This window comes from Mustelus asterias, chromosome 25, assembly GCF_964213995.1.
Source record: "Mustelus asterias chromosome 25, sMusAst1.hap1.1, whole genome shotgun sequence".
NCBI classification, from domain to species: Eukaryota; Metazoa; Chordata; class Chondrichthyes; order Carcharhiniformes; family Triakidae; genus Mustelus; species Mustelus asterias.
In genome coordinates this window covers 25,022,452-25,043,331 of record NC_135825.1, presented here as the reverse complement: position 1 = coordinate 25,043,331, position 20,880 = coordinate 25,022,452, and the positions used below count along the sequence as shown (strand labels likewise).

The following is a 20,880-nucleotide window of genomic DNA, read 5'->3' as shown; positions in this document are numbered from 1 at the left end:
CACTTCCCTCATGAAGTATCTAATAAAGCATCAAAAGAGCAAGTAACACTGATCGAATACCAGGCCACACATACACCCCACAGGAAATCAAAAGTGCAGCCCTGCTAAATACACCCAGCATAACAGAAATGAAGAAAAATATCACATTTTGACGAATTATGATAGAATGTGAAAAAAAGATTGAAAATTAATTCAAATGTTGAACACATCAAAGGTTGTAAAGCATATTATTTCACCAAGTATCTTCAATACAACATAATACAAAGAAACATAATGTCACGGAAGGGATTACAACCACAGTTGATGGGATGCACTCGTACCCACGACAGAAACAAATCATCAGCGGGTGTAAAAGCACCCCAGCCCATCAATAAGGAGGAACATTCATACCGAGGAAACTTTGGCATGGCTACAAGGAAATAGCTACAGATGAGGTTGAAATATATCCGAGTTACCAATGTTTAACATACTGTGCAGACCTCAGTGAGGCAGTCCAACTACAAAGTAAACTTGCTGGGTTTGCCAAGCCCAGTGACTGTATTTATTTTATCCTTCCTGGCTGTCTGCCCTGGTCTATTTGTTGAATATTCTTCTGAGAGTCTTAAGCATCAGGAGCTGATGGCTCCTGCATCCCGCTAAAGCAAATATAAGAGTAGCTGAAGCCCAACAGCCTTTTCCCCAAATACAAGCTTACGAGGCATTGAAACGCTGGGAAATACTTGAACTCACAATGCAGTGAATAAGAACAACTTACAATTACTGTGATGCAATGAATAAGAACAACTTACAATTAGTGTGAGCTGCAATGGTTTTTATTTACTAAATCTTCCTACGGTACTACTGAATAACAGAATGCAATGAATCACAGGTGCTGCGATCTTTATGTTGTGTGACTGAACAAGTTTTTCTAACCTTGTTATAATACTGCAACTGGACGGTATGCCACTGTCCATCACTCACGCCTCCTGGGATGAAGGGGGTTACCATCGTTGTTGACTCGCCTGTTTCGAAACAAAAATGATCAATTTAGTGAGTTGGTTCCGGTCGTGTGAAAAGGGGTGGACCATTCAGTCTCTCAAGCTTGTTCACTGAGATCAAAGCTGATCTCACTTGTTATGTGAGACATCTTTAGAATTTCTGCTTTGATGTTTTTTTCTGTAAAAGTTCCCCATCTTTTTTTTCCCACTCAAATCACTTCTGCTATTTATGAAGGTGTTTGGTTCCCGAGGGGGTGATTTTGAGCCCACGCTCTCTGTCCACAGGAATAGTGGCACACGCTCAAAATCCGGAGAGACTCGGAAACCATGATTCGCACCGGCGAGTTTCCGAGTTCCGATCTTCCAACCCCCTCGCCGTCAGTGTTGCATGAAACATGCCACAGGACCTCATTTTAATACATTAGCGTGGGTATTCAGCGGCATGGTGTCATGCCGGCTCCATCGACAACAGGTTTGGGGTCTCCCCAGGGAACGTAAAGGTGAGGATAGCCCCTGGGGTGGAGGGACATGGCCAAGCAATGGCCCAGCAACACCTGCTGGCATGACCGATTGATACAGGTTGGCACTGCCAGGTTCCCACTATCCCCATGCCAATCCGGAAGTGCCAACCTGTGACAAGGGACGGGCCCCAGTGGGAGCCTCATGGGAGAGGGGGTGGGGGGATTCATTCAAATTTGGTTATGGGCCAGGAGCAGACAGAAGAGCTGGGGATGCCGACTATGGCTGTTGGAGTCGGGGGAAGGGGCAGGTGAGAAGTGGCCGATAACTGGAAGGCAGAGGAAGGGACTAATGATTGGTGGGGGGGAGGGGGCCGATGATCGAGGGAGGGGGAAGCAGCAATGGGGGGGGGTAGAAAAATGCCAACTCTGATTGAGGATGGGGAGGGAGGTTCCTAAGAACTCCGCGGTAGGCTGCGGGGACGGTTTATTCCTGTTAATATCGGGGCACCCTTTGAAGATGACGCCCCCATCTCTGTGCAGCCGGACTTTGCTGGCATGTTGTGGCCCCGCTCCCTGCATAAAGGGTGAACCCCCTTGATTTCTTTTTTTTAAGTAGCTTGTCATAAGATCTGGATTTATCTGACTGATACATCTAACACACATACTTTGCTACTCACATGTAATCAGTAACGAGCAAGAATATTACATTTTCAGTTACTTATAACAATTGTGAGTATATTGTTCCCACCTGGTCCTTATTTCATCCCATAAATGCTACAGAAAGTTTGTTTCTTTCTAAAGACCAGGGGGCATTATGCTGAGAATTTGGAGACTCAGATACATAGAGCTTCAAACCAAATAGCCAACAGAAACTCAATAAGCACTTTAGATTTTTGTAATTAAGTTTTATTTCTCCAATTACTTGTTCCCTGTTTTTTTTAAACATTTTTTTCTATCAGCGCTGATTGCTCAGTGTATTTTCTTTCAGCAGGAATGTGTGATCATCTGAACCACAGACTTCACTCGTGCTTCCATTCCGTGATCAGCCAAGGGGAACAAGCAATTCAAGTAGGGTAAACTGCTACAAGAGTCTGTAATCTCACAGCACGATGTAAAAACATGGGATGGATTTATAAAGGGTTCATACACTACAGCATCTATCGTATGAACCTTGGGCTTACTCATGGCAACACTGTTGGACAAACACCCAACGCTGGAACAAAACAAATGTGTTAATGCTTGCATTACCATTGTGGTAGAATATCTTCATGCAAATGTGTTAAGTGCTCATATATTATCAACAATGGTAATTTGTAGTGTATAAAAAGCAGAAATCTCCTTCAGCTATTGCAATATTAGATTTATCAGTAGCTTGGAATTGTATTATCTTGTCTGTTATACTGTCCTATACTTCATTTACATTACAGTGTTATCTCCAACAGACTGAAGACAATCTTATGAGCTAAATATATTCATGCCAGCACAGCCAAATTCTAAAAGGCATTCTAGGGTGGTGCGATGGCACAGTGATCAGCACTGCTGCCTCATGGCACGGTAGCACAGTGGTTAGCACTGCTGCTTCACAGCTCCAGGGTCCCGGGTTCGATTCCCGGCTCGGGTCACTGTCTGTGTGGAGTTTGCACATTCTCCTTGTGTCTGCGTGGGTTTCCTCCGGGTGCTCCGGATTCCTCCCACAGTCCAAAGATGTGCGGGTTAGGTTGATTGGCCAGGTTAAAAATTGCCCCTTAGAGTCCTGGGATGCATAGGTTAGAGGGATTAGCGGGTAAAATATGTGGGGGTAGGGCCTGGGTGGGATTGTGGTCGGTGCAGACACGATGGGCCGAATGGCCTCCTTCTGCACTGTAGGGTTTCTATGATTCTATGATTCTCACAGCGCCAGGGATCCAGTTTCAATTCCGGCTTCAGGTGGCTATCCGTGTGGAGTTTGCACATTCGCCCCACGTCTGCATAGTTTGCTCCAGGTACTCCGGTTTTCTCCCACAGTCCAAAGATATGACGTTTAGGTTGATTGGCCATGCTAAATTGACCCTTTGGCCGGAATTTTACCGGCATGCCCGCCCCGATTCCGGGGGCAGGCGAGGCTCGGAAAATGGCATTCTCCGTTGGCCTCGGGCAGGATCGTACGAACCTCGGGCGGACGTGCCAGTAAAATTCCGCCCTTAGTGTCAGTGGAATTATCAGGTTAAAATATGTGGGGTCACGGGGATAGGGCCTGGGTGAGACTGTTGTCGGTGCAGGGTTGATGGACCGAATGGCCTCCTTCTGCACTGTCTAAATGATTCTATGATCATTTAAAAGAAACTTTTAGGATCTTTCCTGTAATGAAAACTCATCACCAGCTTTTCAATCAACTCACAAAGCCACCAGTGCTGAGTCACACCAAGACTTTCAATATATTACCTGCAGAGAATGTTAACTGGATCTGTTCATTAATAATCTCCAAGGCAATAAAGTCATGTTTTTCATTAAAACGCCCATTATATAACAGCAAGCCATTCTTCTCCTTGGTAGCAAACCTGAAAAATAAAGACATTTTATTCCAAAAGAAGGAAAAAAGCAGAATGCTCATCTGGATAGTGCAACTTTAGATTTCCAAGTTTGGTTTTGAATTTTACTGCACTTTATATCGTGTCCAAATAGACTGCGTGTGGTGTAACCTTTATCGCACTGCCTACCACTGTTATGAGGTAGATGGTACATCCACTGATGATTAAGTCAACACTTTAATTATTAATTCAGTGTGAGCTGATGTTTTAAAATTTGCCAGTCATACCTATGAAGCAAAAAACATTATAAAAATATTAAAGAGGAATTGATCTTTCATTAAGTGAATGGGTAGTTGAACAAACATGTACACCTTGGCATAATCCAACACGGCTGTAAATGGCAAATCCAGCAGATTCTTCGCAATATGTTGTATTTAAATTCGTTTTTGAGACGAACGTGAAAAATAAATTATTTAAACTCTTTAAATATTGCATTGTTGGAAATGAATAACTTGTAATTATAGCAGCTTTCATATCCTCAATGTCCCAAAAGTTCTACACAGCTAATAAATGGTTTTAAAAATGTAGTCACTGTGGTTTCCTAGACTAATATTTTATCAGACACACAGTGCATCGCTGGCTTGTTTACTACTACGCTGCTTCTTATTTGTTGACATTAGGTATCTCCGTCTTTCAAGGTAAGGTTCCCCTGAAGGTGGATGGTATTGCACTCCATACAGGCAAAGTGCATTTAGAGGCACAGAGCTTTGGGAATAATACCTCATACCAAATATTTAACAGAATAAAAAACCCAGAGATGTTGGCCGGAATTTTCTGGCCATTCATGGCAAGCAGATTTCTCTGGTTCCCACTGCGGTGAATGGAGATTTGGCTGAGCGCCAAATTCTCCATTCTCACTTGCAGCGGCAACGGGAAAATTCCAGCCAAGGTCTCTGGGTTTTTTCTTCTGTTAAATATTTGAAATGAGGTATTATTCCCACAGCTCTGCGCCTCTAAATGTACATTACCTGTATGGACTGCGATATGATCCACTTTCGGAGAGCGTTTATGCAAGGGGAATCAAGTGTAAATGTGGGGAAGTGTTGCAAAATATATACAGGGCCTTAATGAGACTCCACCTTGATTACTTGTACAGTTTTGATCTCCTGATTTGGGAAACAATATAAATGCATTAAAAGCAGTTCAGGGAAGTTTCACTCGATTGATTTCTAGATTGAAGAGGATAGCTTGTGAGGAAAGTTTGAGCAGTTGACCTATACCCATTGGAGTTTAGAAGAATGAGAGGTGATCTTATTAAAACATATAAGACCCTGAGGATTTGCTAGATGCTGAGAGAATAGTTCGCCTGCTGGGGATAATGGAACTAGGGAACATTATGCGTCTCCCATTTAAGGCCAAGATGAGGAGAATTTCTTTCTTCCAGAAGATCAATAGTCCATGGACTTCTCTTCCTCAGAAAGTGATGGAGGCTGGGTCATTGAAATATATTCAAGACTGAGTTAAGATAGATTTATGTTCAACAGGGGAGTGATTATGGGGGACGTGGGGTCATGGTGGGGGGGGTGAAGTTGGTGCAGTCAGCAAAGTGGGGTTGAGGCCACAATCAGATCAGCCATGATCTTATCTGACAGCTGAGCAGGCCCGAGAGGCCAAATGTCCGACTCCTGCTTTTAATTCTTGTGTTCTTCTAAGAGCCAACCTAGCCTCAGCAATCAGAGAAAGCATTTGTAAATTTTGTTCCTTGCTATTCCTGATGTAAGTGCTGCATTGGACCTCAGGGACTGGACCTACAATGCAGACTAGACTATAAAAGCACAAAGTGGAAAAAAAAATTAATTCAGCGAGTCTAAAAATTCCAAATTGAGCTGGGTTTCAATAGTGGCTATTTTAAGTGCTTCCTTTCTTTGTGCAATGCTCCGAAATCCAACCAAAAAATAAAAGTAAACAACTGTGGATGCTGAACCACTCAAGTCAAAACAGAAAATCAGGACAGGCTGCATCTGTGGAGGGAGAAACAGAGTTAACTATTCAAGTCAAGGACTTTACATCAGAACTGGGAAGAGTTAGAAATGTAATAGGTTTTAAATAAGCAAAAGGGGAGGGGGAGGGTGGGTAGAAGATCAAAGGAAAAGTCTGTAACAGGGTGGAAGATGGAAGAAATTGAATGACAAAATTATTGCTGGTGACAAAGGGAATGGTAATGGAACAAGTAAGGAAATAGAAAAGGTGCATCGAGAGGAGGTGTAAATGGTTTTTTTAAAGTTTATTTATTAGTGTCACAAGTAAGCTTACATTAACACTGCAACAAAGTTACTGTGAAAATCTCTTGTTGCCACACTCCAGCGACTGTTCGGGTACACTGAGGGAGAATTTAGCATGGCCAAAACACCTAACCAGCACATCTTTCAGACTGTGAAACCGGAGCACCCGGAGGAAATCCATGCAGATACGGGGTAGAACGTGCAGACTCTGCACAGACAGTGACCCAAGCCGGGAATCGAATCCAGGTCCCTGGCGCTGTGCTAACCACTATGACATCTGTGCCAGCGCAGAATGATGAGTAGATGCCATTCAATGAGAAAACAAGAGGAAATTGAGTTAACACAAAGGTAAGATTTACTGGCATTGGAGGCAGTCCTGAGAAGCTTCACTAGGTTGATCCTGCTTATGGAGGGATTTTCTTACAAAGAGAGATTTAAGTATTTTGGGCCGGAATTCACTGGAGTTTAGAAGAATGAGAGGGGACCGTTTCGAGACATTTCGGATTCTCAGGCGGCTTGACAGAGTAGATGCTGAAAGGTTGCTTCCCCTTATGGGAGAGTCTAGGACCTGAGGGAAAATCTCAGAGTAAGGGGTCACCCAAGAAAAAGATGAGGAGGAATTTCTCCTGTCAGAGGGTAATGAATCTGTGGAATTCTTTACCGCAGAGGGCTGTAGAGGCTGGGTCGTTAGTTATATTCAAGGCTGAGATTGACAGATTTTTAATTAGTAAAGGAATCAAGGGTTATGAGGATAAGGCAGGAAAGTGGTGTTGAGGATTATCATTTCAGATCAGTCATGATCTCATCGAGTGGCAGAACAGACTCAATGGGCTGAGTGGCCTGCTTCTGTTCCCACGTCTTATGGTCTAAACTGGGGACAGGGATATGATCTGACATAACTGAACTCAATGTAGAGGGCTTTAAAGTGCCTAATCGAAAAATGAGGTATTGTTCCTCAAGCTTGAATTGAGCTTCAGTGGAACCTTGCGGGAACCAAGGAACGTCGGCATGAGAGGACGGTGGAGAATTAAAATGAGACAACCAGAAGCTCAGGGTAACAACTGCGGACCGAATGGAGGTAGTCCACAAAGCAGTCAGTCAATCTTTAGTGGTTACTTTTTCCAGTGTATGGCAGACCACATTGTGTGCAGCGAGCACAAGTTACTTATTAGTGTCACAAGTAGGCTTACATTAACACTGCAATGAAGTTACTGTGAAAATCCCCTAGTCACCACACTCCGGCGCCTGTTCGGGTACACTGAAGGAGAGTTTAGCATACTTAATGCACCTAACCAGTACATCTTTCGGACTGTGGGAAGAAACTGGAGCACCTGCGAAAATCCCACTGGGAGAATGTTCAGATTCTGCACAGACAGTGATCCAAGCCAGGAATTGAACCCGGGTCCCGGGCACTGTGAGGCAGCAGTGCTAACCATTGTGCCACCGTGCACCCCCGCCTCAAACAAGTATATTCGTTTGAAAGATGTACACATAAATCACTGGTTCACCTGGAAGGGGGTGTTTGGGCCCCTGTGGGGAGAGAGGAAGTAAAAGGACAAGTGCTGTACCCATTGCGTTTACGCAGAAACATGCCGTGGGTAACAGAGGGGGTGTTGTGCGTGATGAATGGATCAGGGTGTGACGGAGGGAAAGACCCCTTCCGAATGCTGAAAGGGGAGGGGAAGGGAAGTTTTGTCGGGTGCTGGTGTTATCCTTGAAGTGACGGATATGACAGAGGGCAATCCGTTAAATACACAGGATGCTGGAGTGGAAAATAAGGACAATAAGGATCCAATTTTTACATGAACCTGATCATGAAATGAATCAGAGATTTCATGGTTTGTATTGGAAAATTCATGGTTAATTATCTTGAGCATCAGGAATACAGGAAATGCAGCTTCTTATACTTGAGAATTCTCCGAAAATGCACCTCGGTAGATATCTGAGAATTTTTAAATTCCATTTATTCTGAGGGGTGACACATATTTTAAACACTGCACAAATAATTTCAGGCTCAAATGTTGAAACCTTGCTAGATGTGTGATTTCACTGATGGTTACTTTCTAAAATATCCATCTGCAAATACAGATAGCATCTCTTCCTGCCCCACCTCTGAGTGACAGCTGTAACTGGAGCTTAATTCATGTTTCTGTCATTCAGAAAACTCAGCAAGGTTTTCCAAACTTTTGCTGCTGATAAGTGGTTCACTACTTCCTGACTTTGTTCTGGTTAAATCCTGAAGTGCCTTATTTTAGACACAGCAGCATTTTTCTCTATTTGTAGATGCTGAAGTAGTTACCTCATCCACCTCCCAGCAATCTGCTCCCACTTCCTATTTTAGAAGGTGATGGATTTCTTTTGGCATGAACATTGATAGCAATGTGCTAATCATTCAACTCTGAAACTGGAACGTTAGCGGATGTTAAATCATGGAAGCCATCGCAACCATGTACGTTTCTTGTCTCACCTAACCGCAAGAGGAGGACTGGGAGGAAGCATGAGAGAGAGAGAGTGATAGAGCGAGACAGATAGAGAGCGATAGAGACAGAGAGGGAGAGACAGATAGAGAGAAAGAGAGGGCAAAAGAGAGGGAGAGAAAGATAGAGAGAGAGAGAGAGAGTAAGAGAGAGAGGGAGTGACAGAGCGAGACAGATAGAGAGAGATCGAGACAGAGAGAGTGAGGAAGAGACAGATAGAGACAGAGAGAGAAACGGAGAGAGAGGGTGAGAGAAAGGGAGAGACGGAGAGAGAGAGAGATAGAAACAGAGAGAGAGGGGGGGGAGAGACAGATAGAGACAGAGAGAGATAGAGATAGACAGAGAGAGGGGGAAGAAGTGAGTGAGAGAGAGAGAGAGAGATACAGGCAGAGAGACAGACAGAAAGAGAGGGAGGGAGTGAAAGAGAGCAATATAGAGACAGAGACAGACAGAGAGAGAGAGGGAGTGTGAGAGAGAGAGATAGAGACAGAGAGAGGGATGTTTCTGAGATAATTCCAATACCCCAACAAGAAAAGGTTGAGGAGTGAGTTTCATGCAACATGCAGTGAGCGGTTAAAACCTGGAAGACGCTGCCTGAGAGTGGTGGCGGAAACTTTGATTGAGGCATTGAAGAGGGAATTGGGTTATTATGTGAAAAGGAAGAATGTGTAGGGTTAGGCCCAATTCTGTGCTCTAACAATTCTGTTATTCTGTGAACAGCCTTGGCCAAAATCAACAAACTTAACACAGAGCTCAGAATTTTTGCATCGGGCATGAATGGGCGATGCGAACATAAGATCTCATGAGAGGCCCAGAACATGTTATGTAGCAAGAAGCTTCATCACAATTGGCCCTGCCTCCCACTAGTGGCATAACAGGAAGCATTTTAAATGTAATTAACAGGCCTTTACATCTGATAATTTCTCCCTCCCCACCCTCCCCCCCACTCCCCGCTTCCCTGTTACATTATCCATTCTCACCCTGTCGTGAATTATGACTTCTCTCCCATGGCATGCACTGGCGGGTAGACCCCGTCTGAGGAGTTCAGGTGAGTGCATCAGACAGGGGAAGAGAGTTATGCACAGGCACGAAACGCATGCACGACCAACCCCTCCCGCCACCGCCACTGTCATAGGGCCCGCCCCCTTGGCAGTGCCCAACTGGCAGGTGCTAGCTGGGCACAGCCAGATTGCTAGGTGAGCACTGCTCAGCCATATCCCTGACCATCCAGGGGCATCAATAGCCTCTGAGCCCCCCTGGCATGGTCATCGCACCTGGTCCCTTCTAGTGGAGACCAGTAGTGATTCTTGCCAAAGGTTGGTAGGTCCCGGGAGCTGGGAGAATCTGGCGTCGAATGGGCTATGGATCGGGGACAAGTGCAAACCATTTGGTGCCGGGGATGAAACCGATTCTTAGTCCCGCACACTATTTTCTGGGATCAGTGCGATCTGCGGGCAGGCAGTGAGAGTCGGAAAATCGCCACCAGTATTTGTGAAACATTTTAAATCGATGCTGCAGAAATTTTTCTCAATGTGGGAGTGTTAAACTAATCTAAAACCCTGACAACCCACAGCTGCAGCCCTCAAAGCCAGCTACAAGCCACTGAACTTCAATCTCACTTCAAAGTCTGGCATCATTTGGAGCCTGGATTTCTTGTAAAAACAAATAAATCTGCCTTAAAGTAAACTGCACAAAGCTCAGGTTATGATTCAGAAAATTCAGGTGCAAGACCTTGGCGTGGATTCACTCACTGCTTATCTCCCATTGTTAAAAAGATACGAGACTCAATGGCTGGAATTTTACCGGCCTGCCCACCACGGGAATCAGCGCAGGTGAGGGGCGGACATGAAAGGTCCGTTGACCTCCGGGCAAGATTTTACGATTTTGGTACAAGCGAGGCCACAAAATCCCACCCAATATGGCTGATTGTCCAAACATACATTTCAAGAGATCAGGGCCAAAATACTTTATTCGTTCCTTTATGGACAGAAAATCATGGTAATTATTATATAAGCTCCCATTATTATTTAAGCTCCCAGAGTGATCAATCAAAAAGTCAACCCTAAAATATTACACTGCTAAACAAAATCAACATTGTTACCCATTTCTGAGACTTGCACAGCATACAATGGTGGAAGATTCAAGCACATACATCACAAGCAATATTTTAGTTATTATGTGTGTTGTTATATAAGCAAAATGTCACATGACAATGAATTAATGTATATTAACATGTGCAATCCTTATTCTCTTGTGATTGACACAACTCATGTTGGGTCTTCACTCTTGATTTTCCACAGCTGACTACTTTGATTTACTGGCAGGTTTACACATCCAAAATGCAGGTAACAGGCTAAAAGGGCATTGTCATTACTCAAGAAATTTTATTGGGTATTTGGAACTAGATAAGGACAAAGATAATACACAGTTCTTCCAACAACACCCCCTTCCCCCCTCCCCACCACCTCACCTCACTTCCCTTCCTCAGGTCTATTCAAACATGCTGGTCGGGATTCTCCCAAACATATTCGCAGTGCCGAATTTGCATAAAAATGGAAGTAACAACCATTGTTTTTTTTTAAGCGGGAATTTCAAAATTGAATCTCCCAAAAAATGGAACCTGAAGCAAAAACAGAAAATGCTGGAGTCTATCAGCAGGTCTGACAGCATCTGTGGAGAGAGAATAGAGCCAACGTTTTGTAAAGGGTGGGTCATCTAGACTCGAAACGTTGGCTCTATTCTCTCTCCACAGATGCTGTCAGATCTGCTGAGATATTCCAGCATTTTCTGTTTTTGTTTCAGATTCCAACATCTGCAGTATTTTATTTTTATCTTCGTATGTAACATGTTATTTTGCCATAGGTTTGTTGTGGAGAGAGATGCATCCACTAAACTGGAAGAATACATCTTCTGAATATTGTGTGTTGTATCAGAGCTTGGTATGGCTCCTGCTCGGTCCAAGACCGCAATAAACTACAAAGGGTCGTGAACGAAGCCCAATCCGTCACTCAAACCAGCCTCCCATCCATTGACAGTGTGTACACTTCCCGCTGCCTCGGAAAAGCAGCCAGCATAATCAAGGACACCACGCACCCCAGACATACTGGCCAGAACCCTACCACCTTGCCCGCCATGAAATCGGCACTGCGAGGGTCCGACAATGGAAATCTCTGTTGACCTTGGGCGGGAATTTCCAGTCTCGCCCGAGCGACACCGTAAAATCCTGCCCATTCTCTTCCACCTTCTTCCGTCGGGAAAAAAATACAAAAGTCTGAGATCACATACCAACCGACTCAAGAACAGCTTCTTCTCTGCTGCCATCAGACTTTTGAATGGATCTACCTTATATTAATCTGACCTTTCTCTAGCTATGACTGTAACGCTATATTGTGCACCCTCTCCTTTCCTTCTCTATGTATGGTATGCTTTGTCTGTATAGCACGCAAGAAACAATACTTTTCACTGTATTTGTGGCAATAACAAATCGAATAAAAAAGATTGGGCTTTACATTACTCATTGTATTAGTTTACTTTCTTCAATTTTTTATGATGTCATTGTCTTTTTCATTGTTAAGTATTGAATTGTGTGTGGGATTTTGGTGAACAAGCAAAGTGCCCGCAACGAATTTCCAAATAAAAATCGAACTGAGTGAATTAATTGATTGATTGAAGTGTAGCACTTGGTAGCACTTGTGATTAGCTAATTGAATCACTAATGTTATTAGGACTGATATTCGTTGAAATGAATAAGCCACATTACATTCTTTTCAAAATGGCTGTTATAGGAGGGTTCCCTGCAGTCAATTAGGTAAATATTTTCATGCCCACAGGAATGGAAAAGACCTAAGCTATTTTCTACTATTCAGTTTGTTCCTGGTAAGTAAGTACTTTATTAGCCAGATTACATATTTGATTGTGATTACATGTCCTGTGACTGCCCATGCTAAATTAGCTCATTTTAATCGGGGAGAGAAGAATTGTGCAGTCTTGGTATGGAGATAGCATGGAAAATGGCATTCAAGTGATCTAGTTGAATGGTGGACCGACTCAAGGGGTTGAATGGCTACTCCTGCTCCTATGTTTCACTGGAAATTAACATCATTATCCAATGATCCAAGCTGGCACATATATGGACGTTTGATAACAGATGACTGGTCCAAACTGCAATTCATCTCTGATTAGCTTGGTGACTCTAAGCCATCAAGATTGTATATTTTAAGGATTACCACATCCATCAGGTAACAGAGGGCTATCATTGCCCATGGACTATTTGCCAGTTGGAACAAGTACCTTTGGGAGAAGGCAGCGATGAACAGAGGTGGAACAAAGAAGTCTTTAATTGCATAAATGTTGGAAGCTCTATACATTTTTGACATTTGTCTCCACTCACATCTCAAGCCTGGGGTGCAGGCTTTCATACAGTAAAGATAACTTAGTCAAGTCGAATCAGCCATATTCAAGTGATGAGTCATTTCAAAGTGGAAAATAATTGAGTGTAAAAACTGGAAAGGGATCTTTAACTCTCCAGATGCTGCTACGAGCCATGGTCTCGCTGATATACTGTCAGCAATCCTTATTTCCCCCCAACCTCCCCTTACCAGAAACTGTAACTGTCATCCAGTATTTTTCCCCTGGTCCTCACCTGAATTCATTTGTATCATCGCCCCCCCCCCCCCCCCCCCCCCCCCCCCCCACCTCACCACCATCCAATTTGCTTTTAAACTGTCATATCTATACTAAAAACCAATCCCCAATAATTCCTCCACACATCTGTTTTGTAAACGATTGTGATCCTCTTGCATAGGCCACTGTCACAGTCAAGCTATTAATGTCCTATTCCTACAGCACAGTGGGTACAGTGGCCTGCAGGAGGAAACATGAGAAGGGCAGGTACATTATATTAAGTGAGGTTGTATATTATATCAGGGCCTACTACAGCTTTAATGAAGATAAATTATTAGAACAGAGTACAACATAAACTGGTATTACTCACCAAACTCTTGTTAAAAGCCACAATTCTAATCAATGTCTCACTCGAGGCCACATACTGCACCAGGAATGGTGAGGCTTACTATTACTTTCATACATACAGTGCAGAAGGAGGCCATTCGACACATTGAGCCTACACCAACAATTCCCACCCAGGCGCTGTCCCCGTAACCCCATGTATTTACCCTGCTCATCCCCCTGACACTACGGGGCAATTTAGCATGGCCAATCCACCTAACCTGTACATCTTTGGAGTGTGGGAGGAAACCGGAGCACCCGGAGGAAACCCACGCAGACATGGGGAGAACATGTTGACTCAACACAGACAGTGACCTGAGGCTAGAATTGAACCCAGATCCCTGGTGCTGTGAGGCAGCAGTGCTAATCACTGTGCCACCATACCGCCCACTTGGTGAGATCCAGATTCTGATTATGTCACTGTGTTCGTTGAGAAATGACCTTTTTCCTCAGGAAGAGTAAGGAAAATCCTTCTTTAGCACTGATCATTCCATTTTCGTGGAATCAGGTTAAGTGCTCTATGGAAAATGGGATAGCTGCCTCTCTTGGGAAACCAAAATACTATGGATGCGTAAAATGAAGAATAAAATGCTGGAAATACTGCACAGAGCTGGCATTTTTGTGGAGAGAAAAAACAATTAACATTTCAGATCAATGACCTTCCTTCAGAATTGGGACAAGTCTGTGGTGGAACAGGTTTGGAGCAAGGATAGGGGCAAGGAAATGGGGAGGAGTGAATGAATAAAAGGAGAAGTCAGCAGTAGAGTGGAAGACATGAGTGATTAAATGACAACAGGGATGATTGTTCAAGGCAAAAAAGAGCAGTAATGGAACAATGAAAGAAACTTAAGTCCTATTTAGCTGTAAATGGCAACAGCAGAACCATTACCTTTCTCCAAAAACAACAGCGTGAGAGGGGGTGGGTGGGGAGAGGGAGGTAGAGAGGGGCCATTAATTGCAATCTGTAATTGTTGAGCTTAGTGTCAATTCCAGACAGCTGTAAAGTGTTCAATTGAAAACTAAGATGTGTTCCCAGAGCTTCACTGAAACTGTGTATGAGGCTGGAGGACAAATAAGTGAAAGTGGGGGTGGAACGGGGAAATATCACAGCAAGTGACCACAAGCTTAGGGTCACTCTTGCAGATCAAACGGAAGCATTCACCAAAATAATCACCCAGTCAACCGGCAGTTTGTCACTCCAGTGTAGAGGAGGCCACGCTATGAGGAGTAAACACGCTATACTAAATTGAAAGATGTGAAAGTAAATCATTGTTTCCAGAGATGTGTTTTGAACCCTGGATCATGCCTCCTAACTAGCTTCTTTCTATTTATTTAAGTTTATTTATTAGTGTCACAAGTAGGCTTACATTAACACTGCAATGAAGTTACTGTGAAAAGCCCTAGTCACCGCACTCCAGCGCCTGTTCGAGTACACTGAGGGAGAATTTAGCATGGTCAATGCACCTAACCAGCACGCCTTTCAGATTGTGAGAGGAAACCAGAGCATTCAGAGGAAACCCATGCAGACACTTGGAGAATATACAAATTCCGGGACAGACAGTGACCCAGGCTGGGAATCAAACCCGGTCCTGGCGCTGTGAGGCAGCAATGCTAACCACTGTGTCACCGTGCCATCCAGGCTCTTTTGGTGTTGAGCAAGAGAAGAGAGGACTGCACTGAGTCCCGGCACTGCAAATATCTCACAACAGGACAGGCTCTGAATGATGCGCAGAGCAGTTAATTTAGTCAGGACCACAGAGCTAGGGCAGTGGGACTGCAAATGACTGAAGGCCATAATATGAACAGCAGTAGCACACACAGATGAGAATAAACAATTGTTTCCAACTTTCTACATTTTTCAAGAACACCTTGGAAACATCCTCACAAAGATATGGCTAACGAATAAATGACATTGCGTCCAGATCAGCTAATTTTGATGTAAATTTGAAAACTGAATTGTTACCCTGAGCAAGAAATGTGAGTATATATGATCCAAATTTGTATTGCAGCATCAGGGTTGGAAAAGTAGACCCCTGAACTGGGTCAGACTATATTCTCCCAGTTCTGTTTCCTCATAATCCAATTGATACAATGTGTTTCACCAGTTTTATGTTGAAAACTTGTGAGAATTTATTGGTAAATATTGTTGTCGGGTGTTGGTTACAGTTCAGTAGGTCTGGAGAAGTCTTCGTAGTCAAACGCAGATTAATTCCAAGGGTGGGATTTTCCAGCCACGCTGGCCCCGAAACCAGAAAATCCCGACCGAGGTCAACGGACCGTGGCATGGTCCATCCCTCACCCGCTACGATTCCCGTGGCATGTGGAATGGGAAAATTCACCCCCAAGTCTTTTTTGATTAGTCAATAGCAGTGATTAGCACTGCTGCCTCACAGCGCCAGGGTTCGACTCCTAGCTTGGGTCACTGTCTGTGTGGATTTTGCACGTTCTCCCCATGTCAGCGTGGGTTTCCTCCGGGTGCTCCGGTTTCCTCCCACAGTCCAAAGATGTGCGGGTTAGGTTGATTGGCCAAGCTAAATTGCCCCTCAGTATCAGGGGGACTAGGTAGGGTAAATGCATGGGGTTACGGGGAAAGGGCCTGGGTGGGATTGTGGTTGGTGCTGACTCGGTGGGCCAAATGACCCCCTTCTGCACTGTAGGATTGGACCCGGGTTCAATTCCCGGCTTGGGTCACTGTCTGTTTGGAGTTTGCACATTCTCCCGATGTCTGCGTGGGTTTCCTCTGGGTGCTCCGGTTTCCTCCCACATCCTGAAAGACGTGCTGGTTAGGTGCATTGACACGGACAGGCGCCGGACTGTGGCGACTAGGGGAATTTCACAGTAACTTCATTGCAGTGTTAGTGTAAGCCTTACTTGTGACTAATAAATTAACTTTAACTTAAGGATTCTATGATGATATGACCCTTAGAACTATTTACAAATATACAGTAAAAGGTACAAGGTGGGGTGTCTCCATGCTTGCTGCTACATATATCGCTGTCCAACTCCAAACTGAATTGCCTGAGCGCAGGTCATGTGCTTTTTACTTCATTGTGTGAACGCCACTGTACTCAGTCCCACATTAATCCTACATGTGCCAGACGCTTTGACAAAGGGTCATCTGGACTTGAAACCTGAGCTCTTTTCTCTCCTTACAGATGCTGCCAGACCTGCTGAGATTTTCCAGCGTTTTTTCTCTTTTGGTTTCAGATTCTAGCATCCGCAGTAATTTGCTTATATTACAGATACGACTTTAAAACCATTTCCATCAAGCTTGCCTTTTCTTTCGATAATGTCATTTTGTGTTTGATTTTGGCAATTCACAACTACAAATTTAAGTTAATCTCACTGTACAGGTTCAGAACAAGGGAGCAAGTCCAGTTTTAATCGTGGGAAAGGTACATTTATTTACAGCACTTCGGTTTGATGATCACCTGGGATATCCTGTTGGCAACAAAAAACTCCAGTCACACCACCTGACAGCTCGTCAGCAACAGTGTTTGCCTGGTGTTGAGAGCTGATAATCCTTCCCAGAAGAGTTCTCTCTCTCCTCTGTTAGATCAAGTGTTTACACAGTGAGGAACTGATCAGAACTGCAGCTTTGTTGTTAATCTTTGAACCTGTGCCACTGCGTGAGGAAAGTGCAAGTGGAAGGCAGGTATGAAGGGAAAATTTATTGCAACCACTGCCTGATCTTAAGCTGGAGAAGAAGGTGGAAACAGAACTGCCACAAAAATAGAAGTCTAACAACACCAGGTTAAAGTCCAACAGGTTTATTAAAATAAACCAGTTGGACTTTAACCTGGTGTTGTTAGACTTCTTACTGTGTTTACCCCAGTCCAACGCCGGCATCTCCACATCACAAAAATAGAAGCACATTGTCGATATTATTATGCAACTAGAGAAAAGCAAATAAGAACTCGTACTGAATTACGTCACAGCTATTTTTAAGCTTGTATTCTTGTTGTGTTGTAGCCCAGGTAAACATTAGTTATGTTCTAGTGGCTCTGTGATCTCATATTCCTGGGGGAAAGTATTGGAACTGAGGCCACAACATTGTCGTCTTGGTTTACTGGCACATGCTCCTCGTGAACACAGCCACCAACTGGATGTGAATTCATCCCATTTACTAGTCCCCCTGTGTCTTTCCTTCAGAGTAAAATGAACGGCTGTTAACTCATTAGCTGCTTACATGTACAATACTTCAGCTATTTTTGTACTGTGCTATCCCTCTGTTTGTGGTGCTCAGCTTTACCCTCACCATATTTTCCAACCACACTTATTACTGCTCCCCATATGCCTCTTGTGCTTGATTATAATCATGGGGTAAAATATAAGCAGATTATTGACTTCTTTGGTGTCCTCAGCATTTGTTCCAGAGAAGTCGTCCTTCAATTACTGCTTTTCTCAATCAAAGTGTAGGATTGATTGGGTTGCCTCAGGTTTTCATTTTAAGTACATATTTCACCAGCTGGGTCCTAAAATTGTTAGTGCCAACCACTCTTATTAACCTTAACACTGACTTTAAGTACTAAATATAATATCTGGTATCCCATTTGTCTTTTTATGGCATCTTCCATCTGTACTTCTGGCTAAATATCAATGTAACTGTCCCTGCACTCTTATCAATCATGGTTTATCTCTTTACATTGTGACATTTCTCCTTAAAACTCCCCTCCCAGTTCATAAAACTGCCCCAATGTATCTGAATTGGACTTCTAAACCCACGGCCGCTACCATCTAGAAGGACAAAGGCAGCAGACATATGGGAAAACTACCACCTGGAAATTCCCCTCCAAGTCATTCATCATTGAATTGCCATTTTTCACTGTCGCTGGGTCAAAATTTTGGAACTCCCACCCTAACAGCACTGTGGGTGAACCTGCACCATCAGGCCTGCAGCAATTCAAGGCGGCAACTCACGGCCACCTTCTCAAAAGGAATTAAGGATGTGCAATAAATGCTGGCCTAGCTAGCGATGCTCACATCCTATAAATTAATTTAAAAACATTATACATCACCTGTCTGCACACTCTGCTAACATGTTTATGTTCTCTTGCAATCTCCTCATTCTTCCTCATGGTTTGCCATACTCTAATTTGGAATATTCAGTAACTTCAAAATCATTCCCTTGCTCCTAAGTTCAAATATATTTATATTAATGGAAAACAAAACAGCGCTACCATCGACAATCTAAAAAAAGCCATTAACCCCATTCTCTGTGTCTGTCATTTTGTTTCTGATGTTTCGCATTCCTTTTATTACCATATCCCTTCATTTTCAAAAGATTCTGATACAGTAACTCTCACAAGATATCTTCTGAAAATTGATGGCCGTGATTCTCCGACCTCACCTGTGGCTGGGATTCTCTGGACCCGCTGCTGTGAATGGAGATTTGGCTGAGTGCCAAATTCTCCATTCTCATTGGTAGTGGTGGTGGGGTGAATGAGATCGGAGAATCCCAGCCAATACGTTCATATCCCACATGCCATCTCCTCGTCTACATTCAATTCAATTGCTCAAGTACTTCTCATCATTCCAGAATAATAAAGTAATGCTCAAATACTTTAAGCTGCCAGACTTTGAAAAGAATATCAGACAATTGGAAAATATCCCAACAAGATCGAGGCGATTGTAGTTTAATTGCCCAGGTATCTTCAGACATCTGACATAATATTTCATTTGTGTTGTTTGAATTGGTGCTGTTGTTGTTAAATGCAATTTTAAGTAGCACAGCTGAGGCAAACCCATTTCATTCAGAAGTGCAAAATGAGGATTCTATCACAAAATAATGATTACATCCATTTATTATATTTCTACTGATTCTAGTGAAATCTCATCAAGCTGAAATGTTAGCTCTCTGCTTCTCTCCACAGATCCTTCCTGACCTGCTGATTACTTTCAGCACTTTGGGGGAATTTTCCCATCCGGCCTGCCACGGGAATCTTGGCGGACGGATGAGGGGGACTGACCATGCAAAGGTCCGATGACTTCGGGCAGGATTTTCCGGTTTTGAGGCAAGTGTGGCTGGAAGATCCCAAGCCTTGTATTTTTATTTCAAATTTCTCGTATCTGTAGTATTCTTTTTAAATACATTTCTGCTATCGAGCATTCTAAGTGGCATGAATTCTGGTTAATAATTCATACTTTAATCCACATTTTTATGTGTTATAAATATATGGCAATAAATTACACCAATGAAACGCATACAAATACTAATGCAACATGCGAGAGCACTCAACACTCTCAAATCAATTGCTTGTTTTACTGTTTTCATAGGAGCATTTTGAATGGGTCAGCTCCTCCATTAAAACAGTGGTAAAGGAAATTTATGATCAGTAAATTAAGTACCGGTTTGACATTATCACCAACAAAAAATTCTACATGGATTTTACTATAATAGTAACTCAAAGAGAGAACCCATTTATATTGAGGCAATGGTGAGAGGTTAGGTGCTGTGGAGGAGCAAGGCGTTTAGCTTTCCTTGTACACTAGTCACTAAAACCTAGTGTGCAGCTACTAAACGTAATCAAAAAAGGCTAATGGAATTGTTGGCATTTATGACAAGGAAGTTGGAATACAAAAATAAGGGAGCAATGCTTCAGTTGTACAGAGTCTTGAAATGCATCTTGATTATTGCATTCTGCATTGGGCTCCGAAACTCACTTACTATAGATTGGTCTTAGAAGGAGTGCCACACAGACTTAACCAAGATGATACTGGGGCTTAGGAGACTAAATTATGAGAACAGATTGCATTACTTTGGCCTGAATTTACTCAAGTTTATATGGTTGAGTGTTGATCAAAGTGAGGTCTTTAAAATTATAAAGAGAGCTTGGTAGGAGAGATAGAGTTAGCACTGCTGCCTCACAGCGCCAAGGACCTGGGTTCGATTTCCGGCTTGGGTCACTGCTTGTGCGGAGTCTGCACGTTCTCCCCATGTCTGCCTGGGTTTCCTCCGGGTGCTTTGGTTTCCCCCCACAGTCTGAAAGATGTGCTGGTTAGGTGCATTGGCCATGCTAAATTCTCCCTCGGTGTACCCGAATAGTTGCCGGAGTGTGGCGACCAGCGGATTTTCACAGTAACTTCATTGCAGCGTTAATGTAAGCCTACTTGTGACACTAATAAATAAACTTTTAAACTTTAAACTAGAGAGAAACTCTGGCAGAGAA

The 20,880-nt window shown here is 43.4% G+C and overlaps 1 protein-coding gene across 5 annotated transcripts in view; it reads right to left on the bottom strand.

Moving 5' to 3' along the window:
• celsr2 (cadherin, EGF LAG seven-pass G-type receptor 2) overlaps window positions 1–20,880 on the bottom strand; it is a 325,531-nt gene that overhangs the window by 130,431 nt on the left and 174,220 nt on the right. For all 5 annotated transcript variants that reach the window (XM_078242273.1, XM_078242276.1, XM_078242272.1 and 2 more), the window contains 2 exons: window positions 3,860–3,975; window positions 913–1,001 (listed from right to left, as the gene is read on the bottom strand). In XM_078242273.1, coding sequence (XP_078098399.1) covers window positions 913–1,001; window positions 3,860–3,975 — 205 coding nt within the window. The remainder of the gene's footprint in view (window positions 1–912; window positions 1,002–3,859; window positions 3,976–20,880) is intronic.